The following is a 26,975-nucleotide window of genomic DNA, read 5'->3' on the forward strand; positions in this document are numbered from 1 at the left end:
GCATATACAATGTTTCAAATTTTTCATGGGCTACTTTGACCTTACAGAAAAGTCCCAAAGCTGTTCTGATCTTTCCAGAAGTTTCTGAAATCAGAATACTTCTGAGTTGACCACAATGGATCATTTCAGTTTAAAGGCTTCAAATTCATAATTTTTTGCATATACTACTAGCATTGAATCTCAATTCAAATTACAATAAATACTTCATCCTCTGTATGCCTACTATAATATCCTGGGTAATGTTATCGAGAAATAGTAAAACTAATTCTTATACAAAATTTGGGGGAAATAGACAGCAGAAAATAATTAATCTTGTTTAATCTTACCTCCCACTGTAAATGTGGAGGAATATTCCGGATTTGAATCTTCCTGCTTCTGTGAAGAAAAAGTCCACAAAGCAAGATCAGATTAGTATAGTCCAACAGAATATGGTCTATTTAGTGTTACATAAAATTCGAGCAACTCTAATTGAATGCAATGAACCAAACTAAGATAACACAGAAATACCTCATGCATTTTGGTTCCTGCAAAGTACCTCTAACCTCTAGTTGTTTTTTAATCACAATAGACAAAAAACAGAAGCAGTCCAGAATATAATTCTACACCCTTCTCCCGCTTCCTGATTAAGAAATATATGCCAAATTCAATACATTTTGGAATTACAAGCAATCCTTTCTTAGCAAGTAACATATAATAAATCAATATAAAATATATAATCCAAGATATCAACATCAAAGCATTTTATTGACATTTTTTAAAAATGAGGTTTTTAATGTTTCAGGTGTGCAGTCTAAAATGTAGGATGCATTCAAATATGACAGTACAGCGTTAACATCTTGAACATACATATGGCATTGTACAATGCTGGTCTTTGGCTGTATTAAAGTTTCAAGTTTCATATTTATCTACATATAATAAAGTCCCACTCAGTTCACTAAAAATTGTTTCCAGATAAATGCATGCTATATTCAACTTTAATTATCCTGTCTCAAGTTGGATGAAAAAAACAAACAAATAAAAATCATTTTCCTTCATTAACAGCTGAACGTTATTTTAACACAAAAAAATCCCAGGATAGATTATAATCGTTACCAAAAAAAAATGGGCATAATACTCTAGAATATAATAGATTTGAACTGTGAGGAACTTTAAATTACAGAGGATTTAGAATCTGAACTGTTAATTTTGGATTGCATTTAGAAGAACCATAAGTTGAACTGATAATAAAGCTAAAACAAATCTCAGTTATCAGCAAGTTTCTAAACAAGCGTTTTTCTACTTTATCTTTCCCCCCAAGAAAATGTAGTTCTCATTCTTGCATTTCAGATCACATGATTGCTATTCCTTGGAATCCTCTGGTTATTAAATTTTAAAAAGAAATATGTTGGGGGGTTTTCTTCTATATTCTATAAAATGTAATTGTGAATAATTTTAATAATTTTAATTGAATTAATTTTGCTTTCTATTTCATATGTTTATTGTAAGCTGTTTTGAGTATTGGATTAAAAATCCCAGAAATATGGGGTATAAATGTATTGATATTTATTGTGCAAGTGAAGCATGGGAATTGTGGCATTGCTCATTCATAATTGTGACTTGCTCTCCTCAGTGGCAAAGGATATATAGCAGGCAGAGGGCAATAATGGCACATCATCCAGGGTGAGACTTGTCCTCCTCTGATTTTCTGTGCAATGCTATCTTTTGCTCTTGACCAATGGTGGAAAGAAGCTCTGGCCCTATATTAATGTAAGCTAACTCTCTGACTCAATACTTTCAAGGATAAAAACCTATATTGTTTAAGTGCAGAAACATCAAACTTTAGGAGGATTTCATGTATGACAAATTTCCTGCGGAAGGGTAAAAAAATTATATTTGCCTATGAATTCTTTTATATGGCAATACAGCATAAATTCAGATTTAGAAACTACATTTCTTAGTACATCCAAAAAAGCAAATGCATAGTAATGTCTGTCATATAATTAGATACATGAACAGAGGCAGTTACATTTCTGGCCATAGTTCCTCCAAAATTCAATGTGCTATGGTTTATTTGCAATTTAAAGCCTATTTATTTATTTATTTGTTTGAATATATTGACCATCTTGGTACTTGGTGTGCCTCTTTTGTTGGAGATACATTTGGTCAGATTAATATGAAAGAGTTGATGAGAAAAATGTATGTGTGTGTGCATGTGTATGTGTGCATATTCATTCATATATGTCATATTTCCCTTTTGGGGCAAACTATATTATGCAAAGCTAGAAAAAAAGAAAGAGAAGTAACAGGCAACAGAAATGAAAGATAGTCAATAAGGTTTTTTCAAAAACCTAATTTGAACAAAATACAATTACTTACATGAATCAACTCTCTCTTTCCACAGCACCCTTTGCCTGCTCTGACTACACATGCAGCTTCATAACAATTTTTTTTGTTTGTTCCTGAGAATTTCATCAATTTAATTCAAACACAGTTTGCTTGGTTTTCCCCTTTTCTCTTGATCCATTCATCCTTTCTTTATATATTTATTTTGTGTTTGGTCTTTCTCTTTATCTGACCAAGCTACTTCAGTGTAGTTCTTTCACACTGGTCACTCACTTTTGTATTAAGTCTCCATTCCTTCACCCCCTTGCTTTTCTTACCCCGCCTTTCCTTGTTTGATACATGTATTTACTTACACATAGCCAATTCCCACCGCATTATTTAGTTTGCATTATACCAATTCTCATTCCACGTAACTCGATGACAAGAAGCATGCTTATACATTGCTATTTTTGCTTTTCTCAACATTATTGCTCACAAAAAATGTATATTATCTTACTACCAATATTTGCATGTTTTAAAATGTCTCAATTTTTCTCTTTTGGGAAACTTTCTGCCAAGGTACGTATGTATATACATACATACATACATACATCTTCGTATTCTAATTTTTCACCATATGCGTATAATTTGTAAACATTCCATTTTCCCTGTCAAACTAAAGTACTTTGTTCTTTGAAACAGATCTATGTTCCTCACTGTCAGCTAATATCACGGTATCATCTGCATACAAAAATGCATATACATTGACGCCAATGACTAATATACCTAACATAATCATAACCATACTTTATACATTAAAAATAATCATTCAAAACACTTGGTAATTCAAGCCTATTTATTACATGCTATCTTTAAATGAATAAAGATACAATAAACCTTTTTTTCCTCACTTTCATACATTTCTCAATGATCTTCTGAAAACCAAAAACTGGGGGGCAAGTTATAAAAACAGAGAAAAAACTCCACTCCCTTTTAACATAAAATATATTATCTAGTTGGGAAAGAAAATGTCTGCAAGCAAACAACCAAGTTCAGAGAGGACTCCACAAAGCAAAAATATGGACACCACATACTTTACATAACTGTGCTTCAAAACTTGTGGACACTGTCACCTCATGTACCTTTTCAATCAGATTTTGCCAAACATCTCACAAATGTGTAACCATATTGCATTCACCCCTTATTTTTCCTTTGTAGATGTTCAATTCCATTTAGTATGGGATATTACCTGCACTCAAGTGTTATTCGCTGCTGTTAATTTTTTGAATTTTTATACGAATACACTTAATCTTCATGTGTAGGCTTCAATGAACCATATTTCAGTCACTGATCTACTTCTGCAACTCATTTAACTGTTGATAAGGGTGACTGGTGGCACACACAGTGAGATTATAGTGGACCGCCTTGTACCCCTGCTTTGGGGTGGGTGGGTCACAGTCTGAGAATCATTGCCTTATCATCATTTTCCATTCAGTCAGTGGATTAATTTATTTTTTAACATTTAACATTGTTCACACAAAACATGTACACTATTTTCACTTCTGGTATTTGTTTCATTTTCCCTGTTATATCAAGATCCATTCTTGACACTATCAAAAAAATTACTTGCCTAACCAAGGCTCTTATCACTTTTGCATTCTTCACTTATCCTCTTAATCTTTTATCATAACCAATCAAATCAAGCATGCCTTTAGTTTTTGCCATGTGTACGCAGGAATAGACTTACTTAAACCACTTAGTGAAACAAATAGTATCTTTTCCTAAGCAGATGCCAGTCACACTGCTGATTCATTCTTAGATCTCTGAATGGTTGACTCACTGTTTAAATACTTCTTTGTTTCATTCCCGTCCATCCATTCATTTACCCATCTATATTTTCCCTCAGAACACATTTATTCAGAATGTTGTGCAATTTTGCCAACACTCATCTGGGAATCTTTCTTTTTCATCAACCACTGAAGCATAATATGCCACTATTATTCCATGATCTTTCATACACATGCTGACAATTTAGGTAACAATTCATTCTCTGACACACATTTTAGCTCTTTTTAAGTTGTAATAAAATCTTCATGGTCACTTCTATATATGTATTCAAATGTATCCAAATAGGAAATGTCACATACGCTAATTTGTATTTGATAAAGCAACACACAGTCAGCCTTGGGTTACCACCAGACACACAAGCAGCAATGCATGATTTGTGTACAGTAGTTTCAGCTTGTGTCACTCAAGAATCTTCTCTCTTTATTAAGTACTTCCGATACTTTCATTTTCATAAGAAGCTTCTTTGTGAAAACTTCTATTAGTGTTTTCTTGTTATGCGTTTTAGCAAAGGACTCCCATATACTTAAGTGTATTTTCTCTCCAGTTAGTACAAAGCACCTGTGATACTCTGGTTAATTATATTTACCGCTCTTATGATTCTACCGGAAAATTAATTTCTAGAGTCCAATAATATCTCATAATTGTATTTCACCCCAAGTCAATTGAAGTAGCAATAGATTCAAGGGAAATCAAACAATTCTATAATTAGAAGCCATTAGTAGACTTATCCTTCATGAATTGTCTAATTTGGGCTTTAATCCAATTCATGTTGGGCAGTACTATATCTTACAATAGTGAATTCATAGGTATAAATATGTGCAGAGTTGAATATTTAATTTGTCTGTATTGAATCTCTCACCCTTCAGATAGATTTATTGGCCCATAATTCTATACTTTTGAGACAGAGAGAGAGTGTGTGTTCCCACTAACTTTCCTATGCAATAATTTTATGAATCATGTTTCCTATACTTGGCCTTCTAAGTTAAATCCAAGCACTGCATTTTTTCTTTGTAAGGGAGCATTTCTTGGATCTTTTTACTTGACTTAATGCTCCAGTTTTTATCAGGTAGTAAGGCATGAAGATGACAATGATTGATAACTTCCATGTTGTTTCCAATGTGTTCAAAATTTTTGGTAAATGTTTAGTTAATTCTTTGCATTTCCAATACAAAATGAATTAAAATTTTATCAGGACTTCTTGCTTATATAGCCACAAGAAATATTAGACAGAAGCCTTAGTAGTAGCATAAATGCAGCTGTGTTGCCAAGCACCTGAATTGACTGAGAGGAGGCTGCCAACTGTCAGAACTTCAGAACCAGGTTATAACTCTGCTTTTCCAAAAAGGTCGTAAGTCAAAGACGATAGCAATATTTAAGTTTTGTGCAATTAGCTATAGCCTAATAGAACATAAACAATCTATAGAAGAAGTTCCTGGCTTTTTCCAAAGCAAAATGTGTACATTTATTAATCTGAGAAACGGATGCTTCTTTCCTTGTCTGGCAAGCATATTCCAGAATTAGTTCTCCCTGACAATTTTCTAGAGTAGCTATCTTGGTCAATTGTATCTCTGCAAAGATTGATTTATTATCATGTAAAATTTCATGGAATAGAAATTATTTTGCTTGACGGGTATATGTGATCAATTGCCATTCTAATTGGCTATATTTTGTGCCAGTCATTAAAACATTTTTCAGTAGAATAGTTGTGTTACTTTTTAAGGATAAGGAGAATCAGATTTATTAAATTATTTGTGGGTGTATCTCTAGTTCGGACATACAAATGCATCAACGCAAACCTGAATGCTTACAAATTAATCTGCTTTTCTATCCTGTCTGTGGAATACACATCTAAGTTCTAGTGCTATCTAATTCACAATGGCCTCAAAGAGGGAATGCCAAACTGGAGAGAGAAATATTGTATTCCGTTCTCTTGGAAACTGGTTAGATATGCATCTCAGGAGAAAGTGAAGAGAGGTTCAAGAATAGTAGGACATCAATGCAAAATCTTAACAGGCCTGTCAATGTGGGCACCTGTTTGGTAAGATTTATGTTTCAAAGAAAATTAAAGTCTTATTTAGCAAAATCCTTAGTAATGTTTGCTGTGTGGCACAGAAGATTCTTAGGTACTGTAGCTGGAATCTAAAACTATTTTCTGGCTGGCCACAAGGGGGCATACAGCCCTTTGGTTCAGGATCAGGATGGTCCTACAAATGCTGCTTTTACTATAACCTTTGTCTTGACATCAATCATTAGATTCAATCTTGCCCCAGGGCTTGAAGTGGCAAAACCTCTTGGTTTATTGCTAATATTTGAGAACAATGGTCAAACAGCGTACAGTAAAGGAAAACTCATTGTGGATTGTGTTACTTTATTTGTGAATGAACACAAGTTTTGGAGTTAGCGAGGAAGGCAGGAAGGGTTAGGAAATATGCGGGACCTAAATGCATGGACTGTAATTATCACTGATTACAAAACATAATTCTAAAGTAGTACTTAGGAATACATTTGAATTAAACAAGTCGGAATAAACTAAATGGGCGTTGGTATAATTACCTGAAAATGCCCTTTCTATCTACGCTGCAAAAAGAGTCCAGGATGGGTTAGACTCCTCCCTGTGATGTCATAGAGCTGAGTCTGCCACTATATAAAAAGACAGCCCCCTAGCTGGCTCCCCAGCTTTAGGCGAAGATACTTGACAGATGTAGAGTGTCTCTGGAAGCAAAAAAAAAAAAAAAAACCAATTAGAAACAACTACCCCTTACCAGAATCAGACGTAACAAGGGTGGGGCTGGACTCTCTTGCAGCGTAGATAGAAAGGGCATTCTCAGGTAATTATACCAATGCCCATTCTCATCCACGCTGTGCTGAAAGTCCAGGATGGGACATACTAAAGCCTGCATGTCTACGGGAGGGTCATCGTCTGGTCAGCTTACTCCGATTGCGGTACAACCCTCTGGAGCACCCATCTGCCGAACGCTGCATTTGCTGAGGCAAATGAGTGCAGATGATAGTGCCAGATGAAGGGTGACGGAGATGCCCAGGTAGCCGTCCTGCAGATGTCTTCAAGCAAGGCCCGAGTGGTGCAGGCGGCAGAGGTCGTGGAGCTTCTGGTGGAGTGAGCTATTAGGTTCTTGGGCACCGGAAGAGACAAGGTCTGGTAGGCATTAGAAATACATGCCCTGATCCATCTACTTAAGAGTAGGAGAAGGGGCCTTGCTCCCCAAGGAGTTTGGAGAGAAGGACACAAACATAGCCTCAGTACATTTGATGTAGATATGTAGGGCTCTCTTTACATCCAACGTATGCCACTTTCGCTCCAACTCATGGTGTGGCTGAGGGCAGAAATCTGGCAACACAATGTCTTGGGCCCGATGGAAACAGGTATTAATTTTTGGGATAAAGATAGGATCTAAACGTAGGACAACCCTGTTCTCATGAAAAATACAGAGATCCTGTTGAGGTATTGCCCATTAGGAGAATGAGTGCACTCAGGGAAACGTAGTTAGAGTGATGTTGAATAACGCACAACCAGCATACAGATACACTGAATAGTAAAATGTAGGTTTTACTTCCAGTAAATGGGTAAATAAAGTCCAACAAACAGTCTAAATCATACACAGTCAAAGCAGTTAGTATCAGTCCAGGAATAATCCAGAAATGAAGTCAAGTATCATAAACAGAGTTCAGTAAACGGAGTTTGCTAACAGTTGCAAAACTCACAGCAATCTGAGCAGAACGATGATCAGGCAACACGGCAAAACAGGAAATGCAAACCAGGTTTCTGGCTCCATCTTATGGCCATTGGAGGAACCTCAGCCAATTACAATTTCAGCATTCTCTTAAAGATATAGTATTAAATTACTATCCTGGTTTATATATTTCCAACCCAACTGTTAGGTGACTATCATTCCTAACAGATCTTGTCTGACTGTGAGTGCCACCAGTTCTGACACTCTCCTGGCTGATGTAATAGCCACTAGAAAAACCACCTTAAAGGTCATGAATTGAAGTGACACCAATCTGAAGGGTTCAAACAGAGGCCCTGTAAGGGCCTGCAACATCTTAGGGAGGTCCCTATGGTGGGATACCTATGGACAACTGGGGGAAGGAGATTGGAAGCCCCTTTTAAAATCCTACAAACTGATGGATGATGGGACAGGGAAGAATATTTTTCCCAGGACAGCATGGATGAAAGGTCTGCCACCTGACAGTAGAGGGTGTTAGGTGAGAGCCCCTTATCCAACCCATCCTGAAGAAACAGTAACACATCAGCTATAGATGCTGAGGTGGGATCACAGTTTTCCTTCAAGCACCAATTGCAGAAAATCTTCCAGATGGCATCGTAAATGTGAATCGTTGAAGGTTTACAGGAAGTGTGGATAGTGTGGATCACTCTATCAGGAAAGCTAGAGTCCCTCAGATGTTGCCACTCAAGCACCACATGGTCAAGTAAAACCAATGGGGGTGCGGATGAAACAAGGCTCCTTGATGGAGGGTGATCCTGTTGGCCAGGATCCTCCACGGTTGGGCTACAGACAGGTTCATCAGATCGACAAACCAAGGTTTTCTGGAACAATGTGGTGCCAGGAGAATCAGCTCCACCTTTTCCTCCAACATCTTCCAAATGACCACCAGAATGATAGGAAGAGGGGGAAAGGCATAGAGGAGACCCAGGGGCCATCTGTTCCTAAGCGCATTGGTCCCCTCCGCTTCCTGAAAAGGAAATCTGGTGAAAAATCTGCTTACCTGAGCATTTAGGGGAGTGGCAAAAAGGTCTATTGCTGGTGCTCCGAACCTGAGAGAGCCCCTGAAGAGGGAAGAGTGGAGACTCCACTCCGAATGGTCAACCTTGCTCTGACTCAGCCAATTGTCCTGGGTGTTGTCAACCCCTGAGATGTGGTCTGCCCTGGTGGACAAAAGGTGCCTCTCTGCCCACCGCCCCAGGCATTTGGCTTCCCTCATCAACACCCTGGACCTTGTCCCAACAGTTGACATGTGCCTTCACGGCCACATTGTCTGTCATCACCAACACGTGGGACCCTGCAATCCTGGTCCAGAAATGTTTCAGTGCCCTGAGCTCTAGCCAATTTACGGGGCAGGCCCTGTCTACCTGAGACCAACTCCCTTGGGCTTTCTCGCTGGCCAGATGGGACCCCCCAACCCTAAAGATCAGCATCTGTGGTGAGCAGGATTCTGTCCAGTTCCTTGAATGGATGTCCCCTCCAGACTGCCGGAGATCGCCACCACCTGAATGAGCGAAGGATCTTTGGTGGAACCTGAACCTTGGAGGAAGTGTGGCTGGTTCCTGCCCATTGAAATGGCAATAGGAACTCTTGAAGAGCCTGCTAATGGAGCCATGCCCACGGGATGATGCCAATGCAGGAAATCATTTTCCCAAGGAGTTTGGACAGATGTGACAAGGGGACTGTGCGATGCTGGTGAATCTGAAGGATGATCTCATTGAGGCTTTCCCCACGATCTGGGAAAATACCTTGCAGAGGGACATATCAATTATCGCATCCAAATGAAGTAATCTGGTCGTGGGAGAGAGATGGCTTTTCTTGAAGTTGATAGAACTGTGGTCCTGTAGGAACTGCAATGTAGTGTAGAGGTCTCAATGTGCAGAAGCCACCAATGCCGCTAACACTTTGGTGAAGATTCTGGGGGCCGACAAGAGCCTGAAGGGAAGGGCTTGATATTGGAAATGCTCGTTCTGGTAACAGAAACGAAGAAACTGGTGGTGATGGGGCCAGATGGGAATATGGAGGTACACCTCTGTGAGGTCTATGGAAGAGAGGAGATTGCCATCCCAAACGCTGTCTAGGATTAAATGCAGAGTCTGCATCTTAAAATGCCTGTATGTGATGAATCTGTTCAAAAACTTGAGGTCAAGAATGGCTCGCCACCCCTCCCATCGAGGCCTTTGAAGAGCCGAGAGTAGAAGCCTAACCCACGTTGATCCACTGGAACTGGCTGTATGGCCCTTATGTCCACAAGGTGATGAATGGCCGATTCCATAAGGACCTGTTTGGAACTATGCTGAGAAACAGGACAGCACACAAAAAAATGTAGAGGCGGCGAGAGGAACTCCAGCCGGAGACCTGACCTCAACCCTGGGCCTCAGGTCCACCCTGGATGATCTGACCTTGAGGGGGACCCCAAGGAGCCTGCTTAAAGTTAGGTCCAGTCAAGTCTTGGAGACAGAATTCTTCCTCTACTCTTTCAGGGGACCAAGTTTGGAGGTGACCGATGGTGCCAGCTTCAGCCTCCCCCTCCCTGGAGACAACCACTGGGCAAACCTGCAATTCCCCTGGTTGGGAAGCCTGTTGCAATTGCCCTCTCATCTGCTCCCGGGTTTTTTCAAACTGCCTTTCCAAAGCAACATGCCTTCTCTTCTCAGCCCTGAGTTCAGCCTTAGAAGTTTTCTTGGGCACCAATGCCTTGGCTCTGACCTTTGCTGCAGCTTCTCTCTGCACAGAATGGCCTTGTTGCCTCTTTCTCTTTTTCTTTGTGGCCTAAACATGGTCTTCTAGGCCTGAAAGTTCTGCCTGGCCCTGTCTCCTTCCATGTTGTAAATAGGAACGATACAAGAGGTGCTGGGAGCAACCCTCGTGTATGTGCTGCCTATTGTCTGGGCAAGGTGATCTGGATCAGCTGAAAAACACCTCGGGAATGGTCATTCCTGTAGCTGGGCCAATTAAAAATGGCTGATCTCCACATGCATTATGGCTGATTGCTTTCAAAATGGCCACTTGCATGTGCTCTGATCCCAGGAGAATGGCCACCTAGCCTCAATCGCTCTTTAGGCTTCTGCGAGCCCCGAGCGAAGAAACAAAGCAAAAGAACAGCTTCATCAAGCAAATCAGGTGAGAGGCGCTGAAAAAAACTGCTTTGAATCGCTGAGGAGTGGCAGCCCAATTTCACTAGGGAAAGCTGCATGGGAGGATCCCTGAGCATTTCCCGTACTTACAGCCTCTCGAGAGCAGCGCTGAATCCTCAACGCTGCAGCTCATGGCAAAGCTCCACCAGAGCCCCGGGAGCTGTAGAGAAAAATTTATTTTCCTTCTTTTCTTCCTAGCTGTCCTTGCTGTTAACACTCTGACTACTTCCAAGACACTAGGTCAACAGACAAGGGGCTGAGTCAAAACTGGGGAGCCAGCTAGGGGCTGGCTTTTTATAAAGTGGCAGACTCAGCTCTATGACATCACAGGGAGGAGTCTAACCCATCCTGGACTCTCGGCGCGTGGATAAGAATCACATGTTCTTATTAGCCCCATAGATACAGCTAATCTTTCTTTTCAAGGCATTATGCCTGGCAATACTGATAATATCGAAGTGTTACGAACACTTTCACTAGTTCATGAATAGAAGAGAACAGAATGATGGGACACACAAGGAATCTGTCTTGGTGCAAATGCTCTCAGTGTACATAAAAGATACATTCGTCGAAGAGTCAAGAATCATAAGGTACAACACTTAATGATAGTTATAGGATATAATAAGCAATCAAATCATACTAGGAAACAGTCAATATAAATCGTAAGAATACAAGCAACAAAGTTAGTCATACAGTCACAAGTGGGAGGGGATGGGTGATAAGGAGTGATGAGAACACTAATAGTAATGCAGACTTTGTAAATAGTTGGGACAGTGTTGAGGGAATTATTTGTTTAGCAGAGTGATGGCTTTCAGGAAAAAACTGTTCTTGTGTCTAGTTGCTATGGTTTGCAGTGCTCTAGCATCTTTTTGAGGGAAGGAGTTGAAACAGTTTATGTCCGGGATGTGAGGGGTGTGTAAATATTTTCACAGCCCTCTTTTTGACACATGCAGTATACAGGTCCTCAATGGAAGGTAGGCTGGTAGTAATTGTTTTTCCTGCAGTTCCAATTATCCTCTGAAGCCTGTATCTGTCTTGTTGGGTTGCAGAACCAAACCAGAGAGTTATAGAGGTGCAGATGACAGACAAATTATTGTCTGTAGAACTAGATTAGCAGTTGTGAAGGTTCCAGTAATAGCATGCTGTCCAATTTGCTAAGAACTATATAGTAATCTTTAAACAAAGGAAAATAAACTGAAGGGGATATTTTATTTCAGTTTCACTTAATCTGATTCATATCCCATTCTTAAAAATCATTTTTAGCATGATTTTTAATTTTGTGAAGAAGTTTACATATAATGGAACTTCTTGGGGAGCAAATAAAGCAAATGTTTTTGTTTTATCATGAGCACACAAAACAGCCTAGATGGGGAAGAGGTCAGGCTACATCTTGCATAAGAAACTACGCTACTGGGTTATTCTCTGCTATACAACTCCGAACAAGACTTTTCTCATTTTTTACATCTGAAAAATTTGCCTCATCTTTTTATTTAAAAAATCAACTCAATTAAAAATAAAGTGTTCCTTTAGGTTAATGCAAAACACTTTATACTAGAAGACAAATGTAATCTCAGATGTTTCTATGGGGATATCTTACTTAGCTTGATATTATGTTGAAAATCATGTTTAACAATTACGTTATTTGTTACTGATGTTTTTAGGAACAGGAAAGCAGGATATAAATGCTTTAAATACAAACAAATGGCTGGATTTATTTATAAAATTATTTACTTATTGAGCTTTAAGACCTTCACAGTCATGGGACCCGTAGCAGTTCAAAAAAAATAAAAATAAAACAGCCATTGTACACTTATGTAATAATTATAAATCAGAATAAACATCCCTCATTTAAAAGCTAGAGTTTTTCTTAAGAAATTATCCTATTTTTTTAAAAAAAAAAAAACCTCCAGAATGGCTCCTCTTTGACCTGCTTTGATGTCCAATGGAAGACTATTCCACAACATAGTAGAAAAGTACCTCTTCCAAATCTGAGACTCCTTGATTTCATGATGGCAGAAAAACACCAGCATTTTTACCCATGTTATTTATATCAAAAGAGTTTAAGGAGGATGGCTGACAACGCCTCTATGTAAAATCATACAGAACTTTATGGATTAAAACCAACTCTTTAAATTGAATCTGGAAATATGGTGTTAAAGGACCTGCAATATAGATCTATTAATATCAGTTAGGATATGAGCCATTACATTTTATTCCAATCGCAGTTTCAAAATTGTGTGCCTTTAGACAGCTTTCCACAAAGTAGTAGTCCAAATAGGTGATGGTTACTATTATAAGGTCCTCTTCTGCAAATGTCTGTATATGTTTGTTCTTGTCTAATTCAACCATGGTTTAGTCAATCAACAATTTTTTTTTAGTTTATGTAACAGACTGAACATTCATCATGCATGCTGATTAGTGCAAAGCAGTTAGTTAAACTACAATTAGCAGACCAGTGTGTGGCATATGAACACCAGCTTGCTCACACAAATTTCTTCACTGATTATACCCTATGCAATTCTTTAATAACACATATGCTTCTTTAAAAAGTTCATTTAGACTAGCAATTTAATACTGCTTTTCCGAGGAAGTAATTGTCCTACGATGGTTTAATTGTTGACCAGCAGTTTTCTTGGAATATCTGACGGTCACTTCAGGAGAATGAGCTATTTTCCTTTCCCCGATAAATAACCCAAAACATAAATAATTAAAAAACCATTTTTCTTCAAATTCAAAAGATAGATGAAGAGCAAGAGTTGTGTTACAAATCTTACTGAAACAAAAATACAAGCTCTAGAAAAGTGAAGGGTTTTCCTGTGGAAACTAATGTGGTTAACAGACTTCAATAGTTAATTTGAATATGCAGACACACAGGCATTGACAAACATGAATAAATTTCCTTTCTGTTTCAGTTTCTGTTCCTAGTCTGGAGAACTCTTCAAAGAAAATAGTACAAAACAGATTTAAAATTGATGCTACACATTACTTATGTGCATTACTGAGATATAAACATAGTATTAGGTCTTTAGTTATTTGTTTCAGAATGAGTCATTTACAATAAAAGATAATGGCAACTGTAATTTAGCATTTATATCTAAGATGCATGAGTTTTCACAAATAGCATCTCACATAAAAGCAATAAATAAATAAATTAGTAATACCTCTTTACTATAGCATTTATACCTAAGATGCATAAGTCTTCACAAATAATATCTAACATAAAAGCAATAAATAAATAAATTAGTAATACCTCTTCACTGTTAGCCCTCTTTTTTTCTCACAAGAAAAAAAATAATCCAGATTACTTGCCATAGAAGAAACTCAAAACTACAGATTTCTGGGCACAAAGCAATCATGTTTTAATGCAGCAGCTGAGAATTTTAGTTTTTTGCAGGGGTGGGATTCAAATTTTTTAACAACTGGTTCTGTGGGCGTGGCTTAGCTGGTCGGCACAGCTTGGTCATGTGACTGGCTGGGTGTGGCTAACTCAACATCACTCACATTGAGGCACGCATCTCCTCACCTGGCCTCTCATGTCTGTGGGGATGCTGCAACAGTCGTAAGTGTGAAAAATGGTCATAAGTCACTTTTTTCAGTGCCATTGTAACTTTGAGCGGTCACTCTACACAAGCAAAGTACCAACAAAGGAGGGGGAAAAAACTCCAGAAACATTCCTGAGACAGGAAGTCTAGTCCTGCCTATAATGTAATAAGGGTTAACGGAGAGGCAGTTTCTGTAAGAATGTTTCGTTCCTGCCTTCCTTGCAGGATTAGGCCAGTAATTTCTTCTAACAACCATTTCTCCGAACTGCTTGGAGTGTTAACAACTGGTTCTAGCGAATAGGTGCGAACTGGTAGAATCCCACCCCTGGATTTTTGCCTTTTTCAAATGTCAATGAGTGAGAAGCTTAAAAAGCTGCAAGGTACAGGAGTACATCAGTTGATAACAAAGGAGCCAATATCTACTGCTCAAATGTGCATCTTCTAGTGACACAAATTCCTACTATCCTTATAGTCACTTATAGTACAGCGGATCCACAACATTAAGAAGTAGTAGAGCCCAATTCAAAAGCATTCCCACTCCAGATTAGACTAGAGTACAATCTGGATTTTGTTCTGTATAGCTCCACCTGTTTCCCAGTTACTGGGATGCTCAGTTAACTAATTTTAATTTGGTTCAATAGCAGAAAAGCTCACTGAAGTTCCTGCTATTTCTCAAAACAACCAAATCTTTTGTCCTACCCTGTGCTGATTTTATCCCCAGAGCGACTGACTCTTGTGTTGGTTTTGACCTCTACACATAAATAGCCCTGGAGTTTGAGTTAGATCTAGTCCGTTTCCTTCTTTTTCTCAATCACAGGATTCAATGGGCTCACATATCATAAGAAGACATGGTCTGTTTAAACAGTGATTTAATGAATAAGCTACAATCATTGAGTTCACACATTGAATGCAGCCATAAACTAGAGTTTACAAGTAACAATGACTGGGCCCCACGAACTGAAAGCAAACAACCACATTAAGACTTAGTGTGATGTATGAATCAATCTCTGCCACTCGGTTCTAAGATCAATCTGTGGTTTATGTAGTTCCAATCTCTTCTTTAAAAAACTCCCTATCTTATGTTATTGTGAGAAATTTAGACACTCTCACTGCTATGAAAAATGTCAACTCCAATTTTAATGTCTGTGACAGAAGAAAGTCAGTATGGTATAGTGATTAATCTATCCTCAGCCACTGAGGACAGTCTCTCTCTCTCTCTCCTCTTCCCTACTTCCCTCCCCCCTCTCTCCTTCCCTCCCCCTCAGCTTCATAGAATTATTGTCATGGATGGATGGGAAGAGATGGTTTGGATTGAGTAGAGGTTATTGTCAATCATATCTTAGAGTATAATCAGTGCACGTTGTATCTTATTTATCTTGTAGTTCAATATACTATGCAAAGACAGAAAATTGGGTTAATTAAAGTTAAGTTGATAGGAACATGTCATAACATTTGAAGGGATGGTTTCAGGTAATGAGATGTAACTCTCTGCAGAAAAACCTATGGCTGTTGGGCCTAAATCTGCTTGCTAGCAGTGAAAGGAGGAGGAATTTGACAACATAGCAGGACATGTTGTCCAGTTGCAGGATAATGCTGTTGAGAAAAAGAACCAACCTCTAACACATGATCTGCAGAAGCAGGCAACACACAGTGGGAGCATTCACAAACAAATGAGACCAAACGGCAAAAGGAGGAATAGGATAAACAAATTACACAAATCAGTGGTTTTAATTTTACTTTCACTGGATCAGTAGGCTGAAATCAATATCCCTGGTAGGTATCAATATAGCAAGTATCAATAATAAGATACTTGCTAGCTTTTACATTTTCCATGCTATTATCTGACATACACAGTATCAGTAAAGCATGTAATATTTCTCTCCCTTTCTCTCTTAATTTTGCTTGCATTTTTTCACTATAGAAAGTGCCTTTTCCTTTATCCAGCTCACACTCTTTTTTTTTTTTTACAGATTACTTTAATATATCAGAAATAGAAAATAAAATTAAGATGTGTGACCAGATTCTTCTGCATGCCTCTGCTCTCTTGAAGTGGTCAAATTTGTAGATGTTCAAAATCAAAGCTTTGACACATGACATTTCATGGGTCTTGTAATTGATCCCATGGTGAACCTTTGCCAATGCTAAATAATGACTTGAGCCTGGCTTCTCAGTTTCAGTATCTGATCCATTTTAGCACAGATAATAGGTTTCTTCATACCTTCTCATTTTATTCGAAGTAGGATTTTAGCACTAGATATTTAAGAGAAGTAGTAGGTTACAAATCTTGTAGTAACAACCAGAAACAAATGGGAGAACAGTTACAGTATAATTGCAGCTAGAACATCAAGAGTTTTCATAACTATGAGATTAATACAAGAATTACTGTAGAGTTAATTTCTTTGCTACAGAAAACAAATTGCCAGGATGCTTACTTTCAGGTTCCTGAACTGAACACTTCCTTCAGAGGAATGAGAAGAGGAATAGCTTCAAAATAATGTAATTAAATAAAGATAATGTATTTAGATCAGGGAGACCTATGTTCAAGTTCCATACGACTATGTAACTTTGGGTCAATAACTCTGTCTCAGACTAATCCAATGTACCTTATATGATTTTGCTGTGGAGATAAAATTAAGGTCAGCTCTTCTATAAATTCTCCTGAACTCTCAGGCTGAAAGGTAACATATAAACCCAATAGCACTAGTAAAATTTAACAGAACAGTGATTATATTAAGTATGGGTATCCGTTGTGATGAAAATGCAACTAAGTTGGTGATTATCTACAATCCCCTATCAACTACAATTGTATCAGGCTTGTACATTGTATTAAGCCATGGTACATAAGCACAGTTTATGGTGTAAATCACAACTGATCATAAGTCATGGTTTTAAAAAATGATCCTGAATGGCACTACGGTAGGTAATAGTTTAGTACAGTATATCAGCCCAATCTACCTTTCTCTTTATGCTCTTGCAATTGAATGTCATGCATTCGTTACACTTAAGGGCATTTTTCATAGTGATACAGGTAGTCCTCAACTTACAACTTATGAGTTCGTTTAGTGACCATTCGAAATTACAACAGCACTGAAAAGAATGTGACTTATGATAATTTTTTACACTAACAACTGTTGTAGCATCCCCATGGCCATGTGATCAAAATGGGCGTGGTTTACCTGAACACCACTTTTCCTTGTTAAGCAAGACAGGTCAGAATGGGTGATACTCTTCTTTAGCTGCTTAGGACTGAATCTGTGCAAAAGGCTTATTAACCTAGCCCCGCCCACTCTGGATGACTCCTCCCAGTTTCTGCGAAGTCAGTGTGGCAAACCAGATTGCCTCTAAGAAAGGAAGAACAAAAACATTATCAGGACCCCACCCCCCATGGGTCCCTCAAAGGGAACCTACCCTCAGGGTGGGGCCGACCTGTCTTGCCTAACAAGGAAAGGTGGCGTTCAGGTAAACCACGCCCATTTTCCCTTGTAAGGCTGCGACAGGTCAGGATGGGACATACCAAAGCAGGGTTGTCCTCGGGAGGGTTAAGACTAGTCCTGGCTTTCATGGTCCAAACGACCCTTTGAAAGACCCGTCCAAATGTCGCATCCACTGAAGTGAAGGAGTCCAGATGGTAGTGATGGATGAAAGGCAAAGTCGAAGTCCACGTGACTGCTCTGCAAACCTCTTCCATCGACGCCTGCGTAGCCCAGGCCGCCGTAGTTGCCACACTACGAGTGGAGTGCACTGTGATACCCCTGGGCACCAGCAGGGACTGACTGGAATAAGGGATGCTTGACAACTGACTCATATTTATGACAGTTGCAGTGTCCTAGGGTGATGTGATCACCTGTTGTGACTTCTGACAAGCCAAACCAATGGGGAAACCAGATTTACTTAACAACCATGTTACTAATTTAAGAACTGCAGTGATTCACTGATTAAATGTGGTGAGAAAAGTTGCAAAATGGAGCAAAACTCAATAAATTTCTCACTTAGAAACATAAATTTTGGTCTCAATTGTGATCGTAAGTTGAAGACTATCTGTAAATGTCAGGGAGATTGTATTTCATGATTCTGAAAATCTTGGATTAAAGTTTTGATTTAATACAACTATTAAACCAAATTACAATTCTATAATGAAAAAGTAATGGTCATGTAACTAAAAACAGAGACCAAGAAGTATATATCATAGTCTAGCAGTTGTTTCAAAGACGCACTAAAGCATTACAAACCTAATTTGTGGAAGCCATGCATTTCTGGATAGATATTCAAGCAAAAAAAAAAAAGGGTGGGGGGGAGAGCATTGGAGATATACAATATCCCCAATTATATAAATTATAAGGTCATTACATATGCTAATTACAATTATATAAATTAGTACCAAGGTGCAACTTACATATTGACATCAACTGCAATGGTGTGCTGCAGTAGATGTTAATACATTTGAAAAGCTGCATAGCGCGCTTTAAAATATGATGTTTCTGATGCATCAGCATAATTCATGCTTTTTCAGGACTTTTTTTCTGGAAGTACTCCAATAGTACGTGTATGTACACACACACACACACACACACACACACACACCATTCCCTTCAATTTGCTGAATAGAATTTCCCCTGAAAAGCAGCACATATATATTGAAATCTAACTTGGACGTAAGTTCAGCAAGCCTTTATCAGCAGTACTTGGGAAGATCCTGGCACATGCCAGAATAGAAACTCAGACAAAAATTTCATTGGAAGCACAGCCAGACTGCAGGTTATCTCTCTTTAAGCCTTTTCTCCACTCTGCTATAAGCATGTTATAATACTACAAATCGTCAAACATCTTAAAGTGGCCAAGTTTAAAAACACCGAGATGCAACTTGTAATTATTTGAGGATGGGGCAGGTTTTTGTTTAACATACTGCTTAGGAACAGGTCTCATAAGCAGAATAAGCTTTTCTTCTTCTTCCTCCATGTATTTTTTATTTTAAAAAACCAGTAGGTTAAGCAACAGTTTAAATTTATTTATCAATGTGGGCACTTATAGTATTTAATTCAATTCAGTAAGTCAAAAGTCAAAAGCAGTGAAATACTTTCAAATTTTCATGAGAATACTAATGAAGAAGAGTGAAAATTACTAAAATACATTACTTCTGATATGTATAATATCCAGCACACTAAACGGTAATAGAAACTAAGTGATCTAAAATAGTAATGATTGGCAACAACAGCATTGTTAGTAAATATTTATATTATTGCAGTGCTTATAGGATCATTTACAAATCGCCCCTTTGATCTGCTGAAACATCCATATTTCCTGATTTGAATTCTGATCAGCCACATTAAGACAAATCTTGGAGTAAACCATATTAAATAAGCTGGCTGAATGTGCCACGTATCTTCTGCTTCATCAGTGCAAGGCAAGAAAAGCGGAGAGCCAAGTGAATAACATACCCTGACAATTAATCCTGGGTTTTGATCTTTGCAGATTTGAGGATGGTTGTAACACTTGGCACAATATACCTGTAGCTTAATTGAACATCTGGGCTATTTGTGTTATCTCATTGTAACAATTATACCCATATATGCCAGCACATGGCATTTTATTTTATAAATGCCAAGGACTGGTTGCCCTAAGAATACTGATTTGAGGTGATGGAGACTTAAGAGGAATACCATGTTTGAAAAGGTGGAACCACCACAATTTTCCACAATGCACCTGAGTCCATATAGTATTACTTTACAAGCAAGCATCATAGGTAGGGGCTGTGCAGGCTTCCAAAATGATGGGAAAAACAATGTACCAAAATGTAAGCACACCTTTAAACTCAGCTACATATATTTTCAGAAAGCTTAAAAACAGTCACACCTTTCTTTCCTTCGCATATGGCAAAAACGTTCAAAAGCACATCACAATTATATGGATGTGAAAATATTTATTCTATTTATATAGTCAATACATGACAGAGTTGCAGATAACAGATAATCAAGAGTTGGAAGGGACCTTATAGGGCATCTAGTCCAACCCCCCACCCAAGTGGGAGACCCTACATCATTTCTGACAAATGGCAGTCAAATCTCTTCTTGATAACAACTTCTGAGGACAAGCTGTTCCATTGGTTGATTGTTCTCACTGTCAGAAAGTTTCTCCTTATTTCCAGGTTAAATCTCTCCTTGTTCAGTTTCATCCATTATTCCTTGTCTGGCCTATAGGTGATTTAGAAAACAGCTTGACTCCTTTCTCCTCTCTGTGGCAGCCCCTCAATATTGGAAGACTGCTATCATGTCTCCCCGGTCTTTCTCTTTACTAGATTAGCCAAGCCCAGTTCCTGCAACTGTTCGTTGTATGTTTTAGCCTCCAGTCCCCTAATCCTTCTGGTTGCTCTTCTCTGCACTTTTTCTAGAGTCTCAACATCTTTTTTATAATGTGGTGGCCAAAACTGGATACAGTACTCTAGGTTTGGTCTTACTAAGGCTTTATAGAGTGGTATTAATACCTCAATTGATCTCGATTGTATCCCTCTGTTAATGCAATTTAGGATTGCATTAGCTTTTTTGGCTGCTGCTGCACACTGCTGGCTCATATTTAGCTGGTTGTCCACTAAGACTCCAAGATCCCTCTCACAGTTACTGCTATTGAGCCTGGTTTCACCCAGTCTATATGTGTACTTTTGGTTTTTCTTGCCTAAGTGTAAGGCTTTAGTTTTCTCTACATTGAATTTCATGTTTGCATACAGAAAGTTGCATACAGAAAATCCCCGGGGTTTCCCTGATATTCACTCAGAGGGCACAGTTCCACAATATATCACACCCCAAATTTAATTGCAGCAGAAATAAGACATTTCATTGTTCATTCAATAAAACATGGTTAAGTATACCATAGCTTAGTGCAATAGCTGAGTCTGGTCACTAAATCTTTCTGTCCAATTTCAGTACTAATTTTCCCTCTTTCTTTGAGGCAGCTTCTTGTCTCCTACTAGGAAAATACCCAAAAGCTCCCCCTGAGTTCTAGGGCTGGTTTGCTTAAGTTAAATACATGACTGACAAAATAATACAATAAATTCCTATGGGACCAAACTATATACCATGTAGAACATTTCTGGTCATAGCATGCAATGTTTTTATTTAAATTTAAAATCAGTTGTTGGGAAGATTCCAAATTTGATTTGAAATGAGGTGAAAAGAGATCGTTAGAATGGAAGGTTTGGTCCTATCCTAAATAAACAAAAAATCATCCGTATGCTCTATGAATATATGTGAGTTGCCAAATATGAAACTATCTAATAAGATCTATACTAAATATTGCCTCTATAAGCTGCTGCTTTGCTTACTAAAATATATTTCAAGGCCACAATTTGCTTTATTTGTTTGTCTGTTTTATACTGACATCAGAGTAATGGTGGTGGGTGTTGATCTTCAGAAAATTAATAAAGCCAACATCATTTAAAAGCAATACATAAGAACATTACAAACAATGCTCCAATGTTTTTAAGAAAACAAAATAAATAAATAACTAGCAAAGTTAAAGATTGTTTGGTCTTGGAATAGCTGTTATTCTATAAATATCTTTATAGTAATGGGTTTTCAGAGTCAGGCGCACTTCTTTCAAGTGAAAGAAATGTAATTTTCATAGCAATTATGTTCAGAAACCACTTTCAAGCCCCTATTATATGTTAAACATACTGTGAACTTTTATATAAAGCAAGATTAGTTATTTTAAACTAATAAGAGTTACAAAACATTATTTCTTTACAGTTCACAAACAAAGCAAGACTATAAAGTTTTTACCAAGTCTTACTGACTCAAGGTTGATTCAGCCGTCAATCCTTCCGAGATCGGTAAAATGAGGACCCAGATTGTTGGAGGCAATACGCTGACTCTATAAATCACCTAGAAAGGGCTGTAATATACTAGGAAGCAGTATATAAATCTACGCGCTATTGCTATTAAAGACATGGATGCAAGAATCTTGATCCAGCTGCTATTTACAAATTCTTCCACATAGGGCAGTAAGTTGATATCAAATAATTTGTAAGTTAATTTGCACTGAAATGCAGTGGAGGCAAAGGAGTTAAATCAACTAGAAAGTCACCAAGTTAGGGCACAATTGGGAGGTTGTACAAACACTCCCACCACCATTTTTTACAATAGATAGAAAATTGGGAGATAAAATCACTCCCGAAACAAAACTCTATGTAATACTGGCTTCTGGAAAGAAATGAGGGTATCTAATTACATAGAATTCATTCTTCAGTCTTATGGCATCAATATTCCAAGTCATATATGAAAAAACACTTTTTGGAAAAAATAATATTCATTGTCAATATTCCATAAGAATCACCCTGAATATCAATGGCACTGAAGCGGTTTATACCAATGTCTTTTATGCAGATGAAATAAAAAATACCTGAAATGTAATAATTGATTATAGAATACAGAACCAGCAAATTCTGTCATATCACATTTATCCATTCAGAATTAATTCAGGTCTGGACTGTATGTACATCCCTAAATCACTGGCATTGCCACAGGAACTCATACATCCCCATAATACACTAACATCTTTGTGGTGGCTTGGAACAATAATTATTCAGCAAACAATATTCTCTCAGTTCTGGTTCCAAAAGCTCTTTTCACTACTTGAAGAACATTGATGACATCTTTATTATCCGGGTTAATGGCAGAAGGCCCTGGTGAAGTTCCATCAAGATTGTAGTAACTTTCACTGCAATTTCAACAGAAGACTTCAGGAAATACATGTGTACCTCTACATAATGGATAAATAAGTACAACCTTAAACTGGAATCCTAGTTAGTTTTGTATGTATTTATATGCTTATGGCTTTCATAAAGTTATTACCCACAGCCAAGCTTTTCAATGAAGTAATATCTATTCAGAGATGCTGGATAGAGATTAATAATCCAGAAATTTAAAATTCCATTTCAGGGGCCATTAGTGTTAGACCTCTATACATGTTTGCAAAGAGTCTATTTTGTCAGCTTATAAAACTTAGCGCCATAGCCGACAGCAGCCTTAGATGTTGGTTCTGTCATTTGTTAACACTATAGTAGTCTTCAAATTTCCATTCATTTAGTGACCGTTTGAAGTTACAAAGGTACTGAAAACAATAATTTTTTTCACACTTATAACCATTGCAGCATCCACATGATCAAAAGTCGGCCATTTGGCATGTATTATTAATAATATGAACTTCCAGTCAGTATTGGTTGAATAGGTTCTTCATGAAATTAGTCAGAAACATTAAGTAAGGTGCCACAAGAGATTAGCTTTGGGCTTAAACTATAAGATCAACTTGTTATAAAGCAAAGAACCAGCCTTTTCAGCACGTTTCTTATTTCAAAGAATTTCAACTTCTACTACCCAGAATTTCCTCAAAGGAGAAGAATGTTAAAACCTATTTTCATTTTAAAGTGTGTGACCAGTTGAAACAATCAAACAAACTGGAAATAGCAGATAGTTGAGTGTTTAAGATCCAAAGAGGTTGATCATTGGGATATCAGTGTATACACATACACTGTGCACTACAGTGTATGTATACTGAGTTAAATAAGGAGGGCTTTTTTCTTTTTAAAATTATATGTTTTTTGCCTGAGGGCTTGTATGCATATGTATGTTATTTCTGTAAGTACATTCTTATTTCTCCAAATCTCAGTGAGATGGTTTTGTTTTCTGCACAGTATTTTGTTGGCAAATACATGATTTGGCTTGAGGCTTGGATCCAAATACATTGTCTATGTACATTTAACATCATAGTAACTTTTTAAAGGCTTTTATTAGATCAAACTATTTGCCTATCTACCCTAATATTGTCTAATCTAGCCACAGGCAGACAATTTTATGATGAATAGATAAAAAGCCTGATCTACTAGAACCTGAACTTGCCATTCTTGAATCTGGAAATATATAACTTTTATAATATGTCCAATGTACCTTTTTTGGAGAGCAAAAGTTAGATTTCCTGGACTTTAGAATCTGAAATATGAAAAGACATATTATACACTCAGGATTATTGCAATTTTCCATTAACCCAGCTATGTCTCATATGAACCATGTGAACAGAAATGCCTATTGTTGTCATGGTACCATCTGTCCCCCTAATTATATAGCCTCCTTCTTAATGGATTAGATATCTGAGGAGAAGGAGTGGGATTTTGCCCTCTCAACATTTCTGAATGACAGCTCTCAACATTCCTCATCAGTGGCTATACTGGCTGGGGCTATTGTGAAGTATGGAGCAGCAACATTTTGAGAACCTCATATTCCATATCTAAATCCTACAGTTTTGTGAATGTCTGCCACCAGGTCTCAAAAATTAATCTTAAATTCCTCTTATCCATTTCTGCATAAAGAACTCCATGTGTGCAAAAAGAAACTAGATCAATAGGTAGTATAATGTGCTTAGTTTCTCTACATTAAATGCTTAAACATCATTTTAGTCAGCCTCCCAGAGCTGCCTGCATATTATCTCTAGCCCACTCACATATCAAATGCAGTTAAATGACCCCCCCCCCGGGGGGGGGGAGAACCTCTTTTTACATGCTGTCAGAAAGATCTGTGGGGGAGTGGCATGCCTCAAAGTTCAATTTCTAGATGGCTGCCAATTGGAAAGAAATAAACCATTTGATTCACAGCCTCATATTATCTCAGTGTCCTGAATATCAATGGATGCACTGCTGCAGGAGCAAGGATTCCCCTGGAAAAGTTCCAAAATACACTGCCAGCAACCACACTGAGAATCCCCGACTTTGGTGATCTTCTATACTTGAAACTAAGTTCAAATATTGAAAAAATGCTCCCTGCATTCTCAACAAGCCCTTCAAGCCATTTCCATTACGATACATTTTTAGGGGAAAGCTGAAAGAAGAGGGGAATTCTCATAAATATGCTGCAACTATAGTGACATTTAATTTACTCATTCTATATACAGAGGCTTCCCTTTTAAGCAGTTTTTTTCCCAAAAGCCATCACTCTGCTAAACAAATAATTCCCTCAACCCTGTTCAACTATTACAAAGTTTGCGCTACTATAACTGTTAAATCTTGTCATCGTTCCTTATCACCCATCCCCTCCCACTTGTGACTGTATGACTGTAACTTTGTCGCTTGTATACTTACGATTTATATGGACTGTTTCCTAGTATGATTGATTGCTTTTTGTGCGCTTTGATTATCATTAAGTATCATACCTTATGATTCTCGACTCCTGACGAATGTATCTTTTCTTTTATGTATACTGAGAATATTTACACCAAGACAAATTCCTTGTGTGTCCAATCACACCTGGGCAATAAAGCATATTCTATTCTATTCACAATGCAGTAATGAACTAATGTGGAACAAATGCTAAATGCATCAATGTTAAGTAGTACAACATCTCACTATGATGAGTTGGACACTTTTTCCTGGTTCTACCATGTGTTACTGGACTCCAAGTTCTCTTCTTCTCTGTTCTCTGCCATTAAGTTTATGTTTGTAATACCAATATGTATGGTGGGAAGGTTTGATATGAAGACACACATATATTAATCAGAGTTATGAAAAATGACCAAGACTCAGATATTTATAGACAAAATTCATGGAAGAAATTAGCACTGTGCATATTATTTAGAAGCTTTTTTTCTGAAGTGTAAATCTTGTTGCTACTTATTACTTTACCTAATTATGTAGATAGATAGATAGATAGATAGATAGATAGATAGATAGATAGATAGATAGAATTCTTCATTGACCAAGTGTGATTGGACACACAATTTGTCTTGGTGCAAATGCTCTCAGTGTACATAAAAGATACATTTGTCAAGAATCATAAGGTTAATGGGGTACAATAAGCAATCAAATCATACTAGGAAACAGTCAATATAAATCATAAGGATACAAGCGACAAAGTTAATCATACAGTCACAAGTGGGAGAGGAAGGTGATAAGGAGTGATGAGAAGATTAATAATAATAGTAGTGCAGACTTTGTAAATACTTTGACAGTGTTGAGGGAATTCTTTGTTTAGCAAAGTGATGGCGTTCAGGGAAAAACTGTCCTTGTGTCTAGTTGTTCTGGTGTGCAGTGCTCTATAGCATCGTTTTGAGGGAAGGAGTTGAAACAGTTTATGTCCAGGACGTGAGGGGTCTGTAAATATTTTCACAGCCCTCTTTTTGACCTATAGGTCCTCGATTGAAGGCAGGTTGCTAGTAATTGTTTTTTCTGCAGTCCTAATTATCCTCTGAAGTCTGTGTCTGTCCTGTTGGGTTGCAGAACCAAACCAGACAGTTATACAGGTGCAGATGATAGACTCAATAATTCCTCTGTAGAACTGTATCAACAGCTCCTTGGGCAGTTTGAGCTTTCTGAGTTGGCGCCAGAAGTGGTATTCAGCAGGTTCTGACCAGTTCTAGAGAACCACTAGTGGAAA

At 37.8% G+C, this 26,975-nt stretch overlaps 1 protein-coding gene across 2 annotated transcripts in view; it reads right to left on the minus strand.

Moving 5' to 3' along the window:
- IGF2BP2 (insulin like growth factor 2 mRNA binding protein 2) overlaps positions 1-26,975 on the minus strand; it is a 68,268-nt gene that overhangs the window by 29,636 nt on the left and 11,657 nt on the right. For both annotated transcript variants that reach the window (XM_026701367.2, XM_026701366.2), the window contains exon 3: positions 327-375. In XM_026701367.2, the coding sequence (XP_026557152.1) occupies positions 327-375 (49 nt within the window). The remainder of the gene's footprint in view (positions 1-326; positions 376-26,975) is intronic.

Source organism: Pseudonaja textilis, chromosome 4 (assembly GCF_049901715.1).
Source record: "Pseudonaja textilis isolate UNSWEBS1 chromosome 4, rPseTex1.2, whole genome shotgun sequence".
Taxonomy (NCBI): Eukaryota; Metazoa; Chordata; class Lepidosauria; order Squamata; family Elapidae; genus Pseudonaja; species Pseudonaja textilis.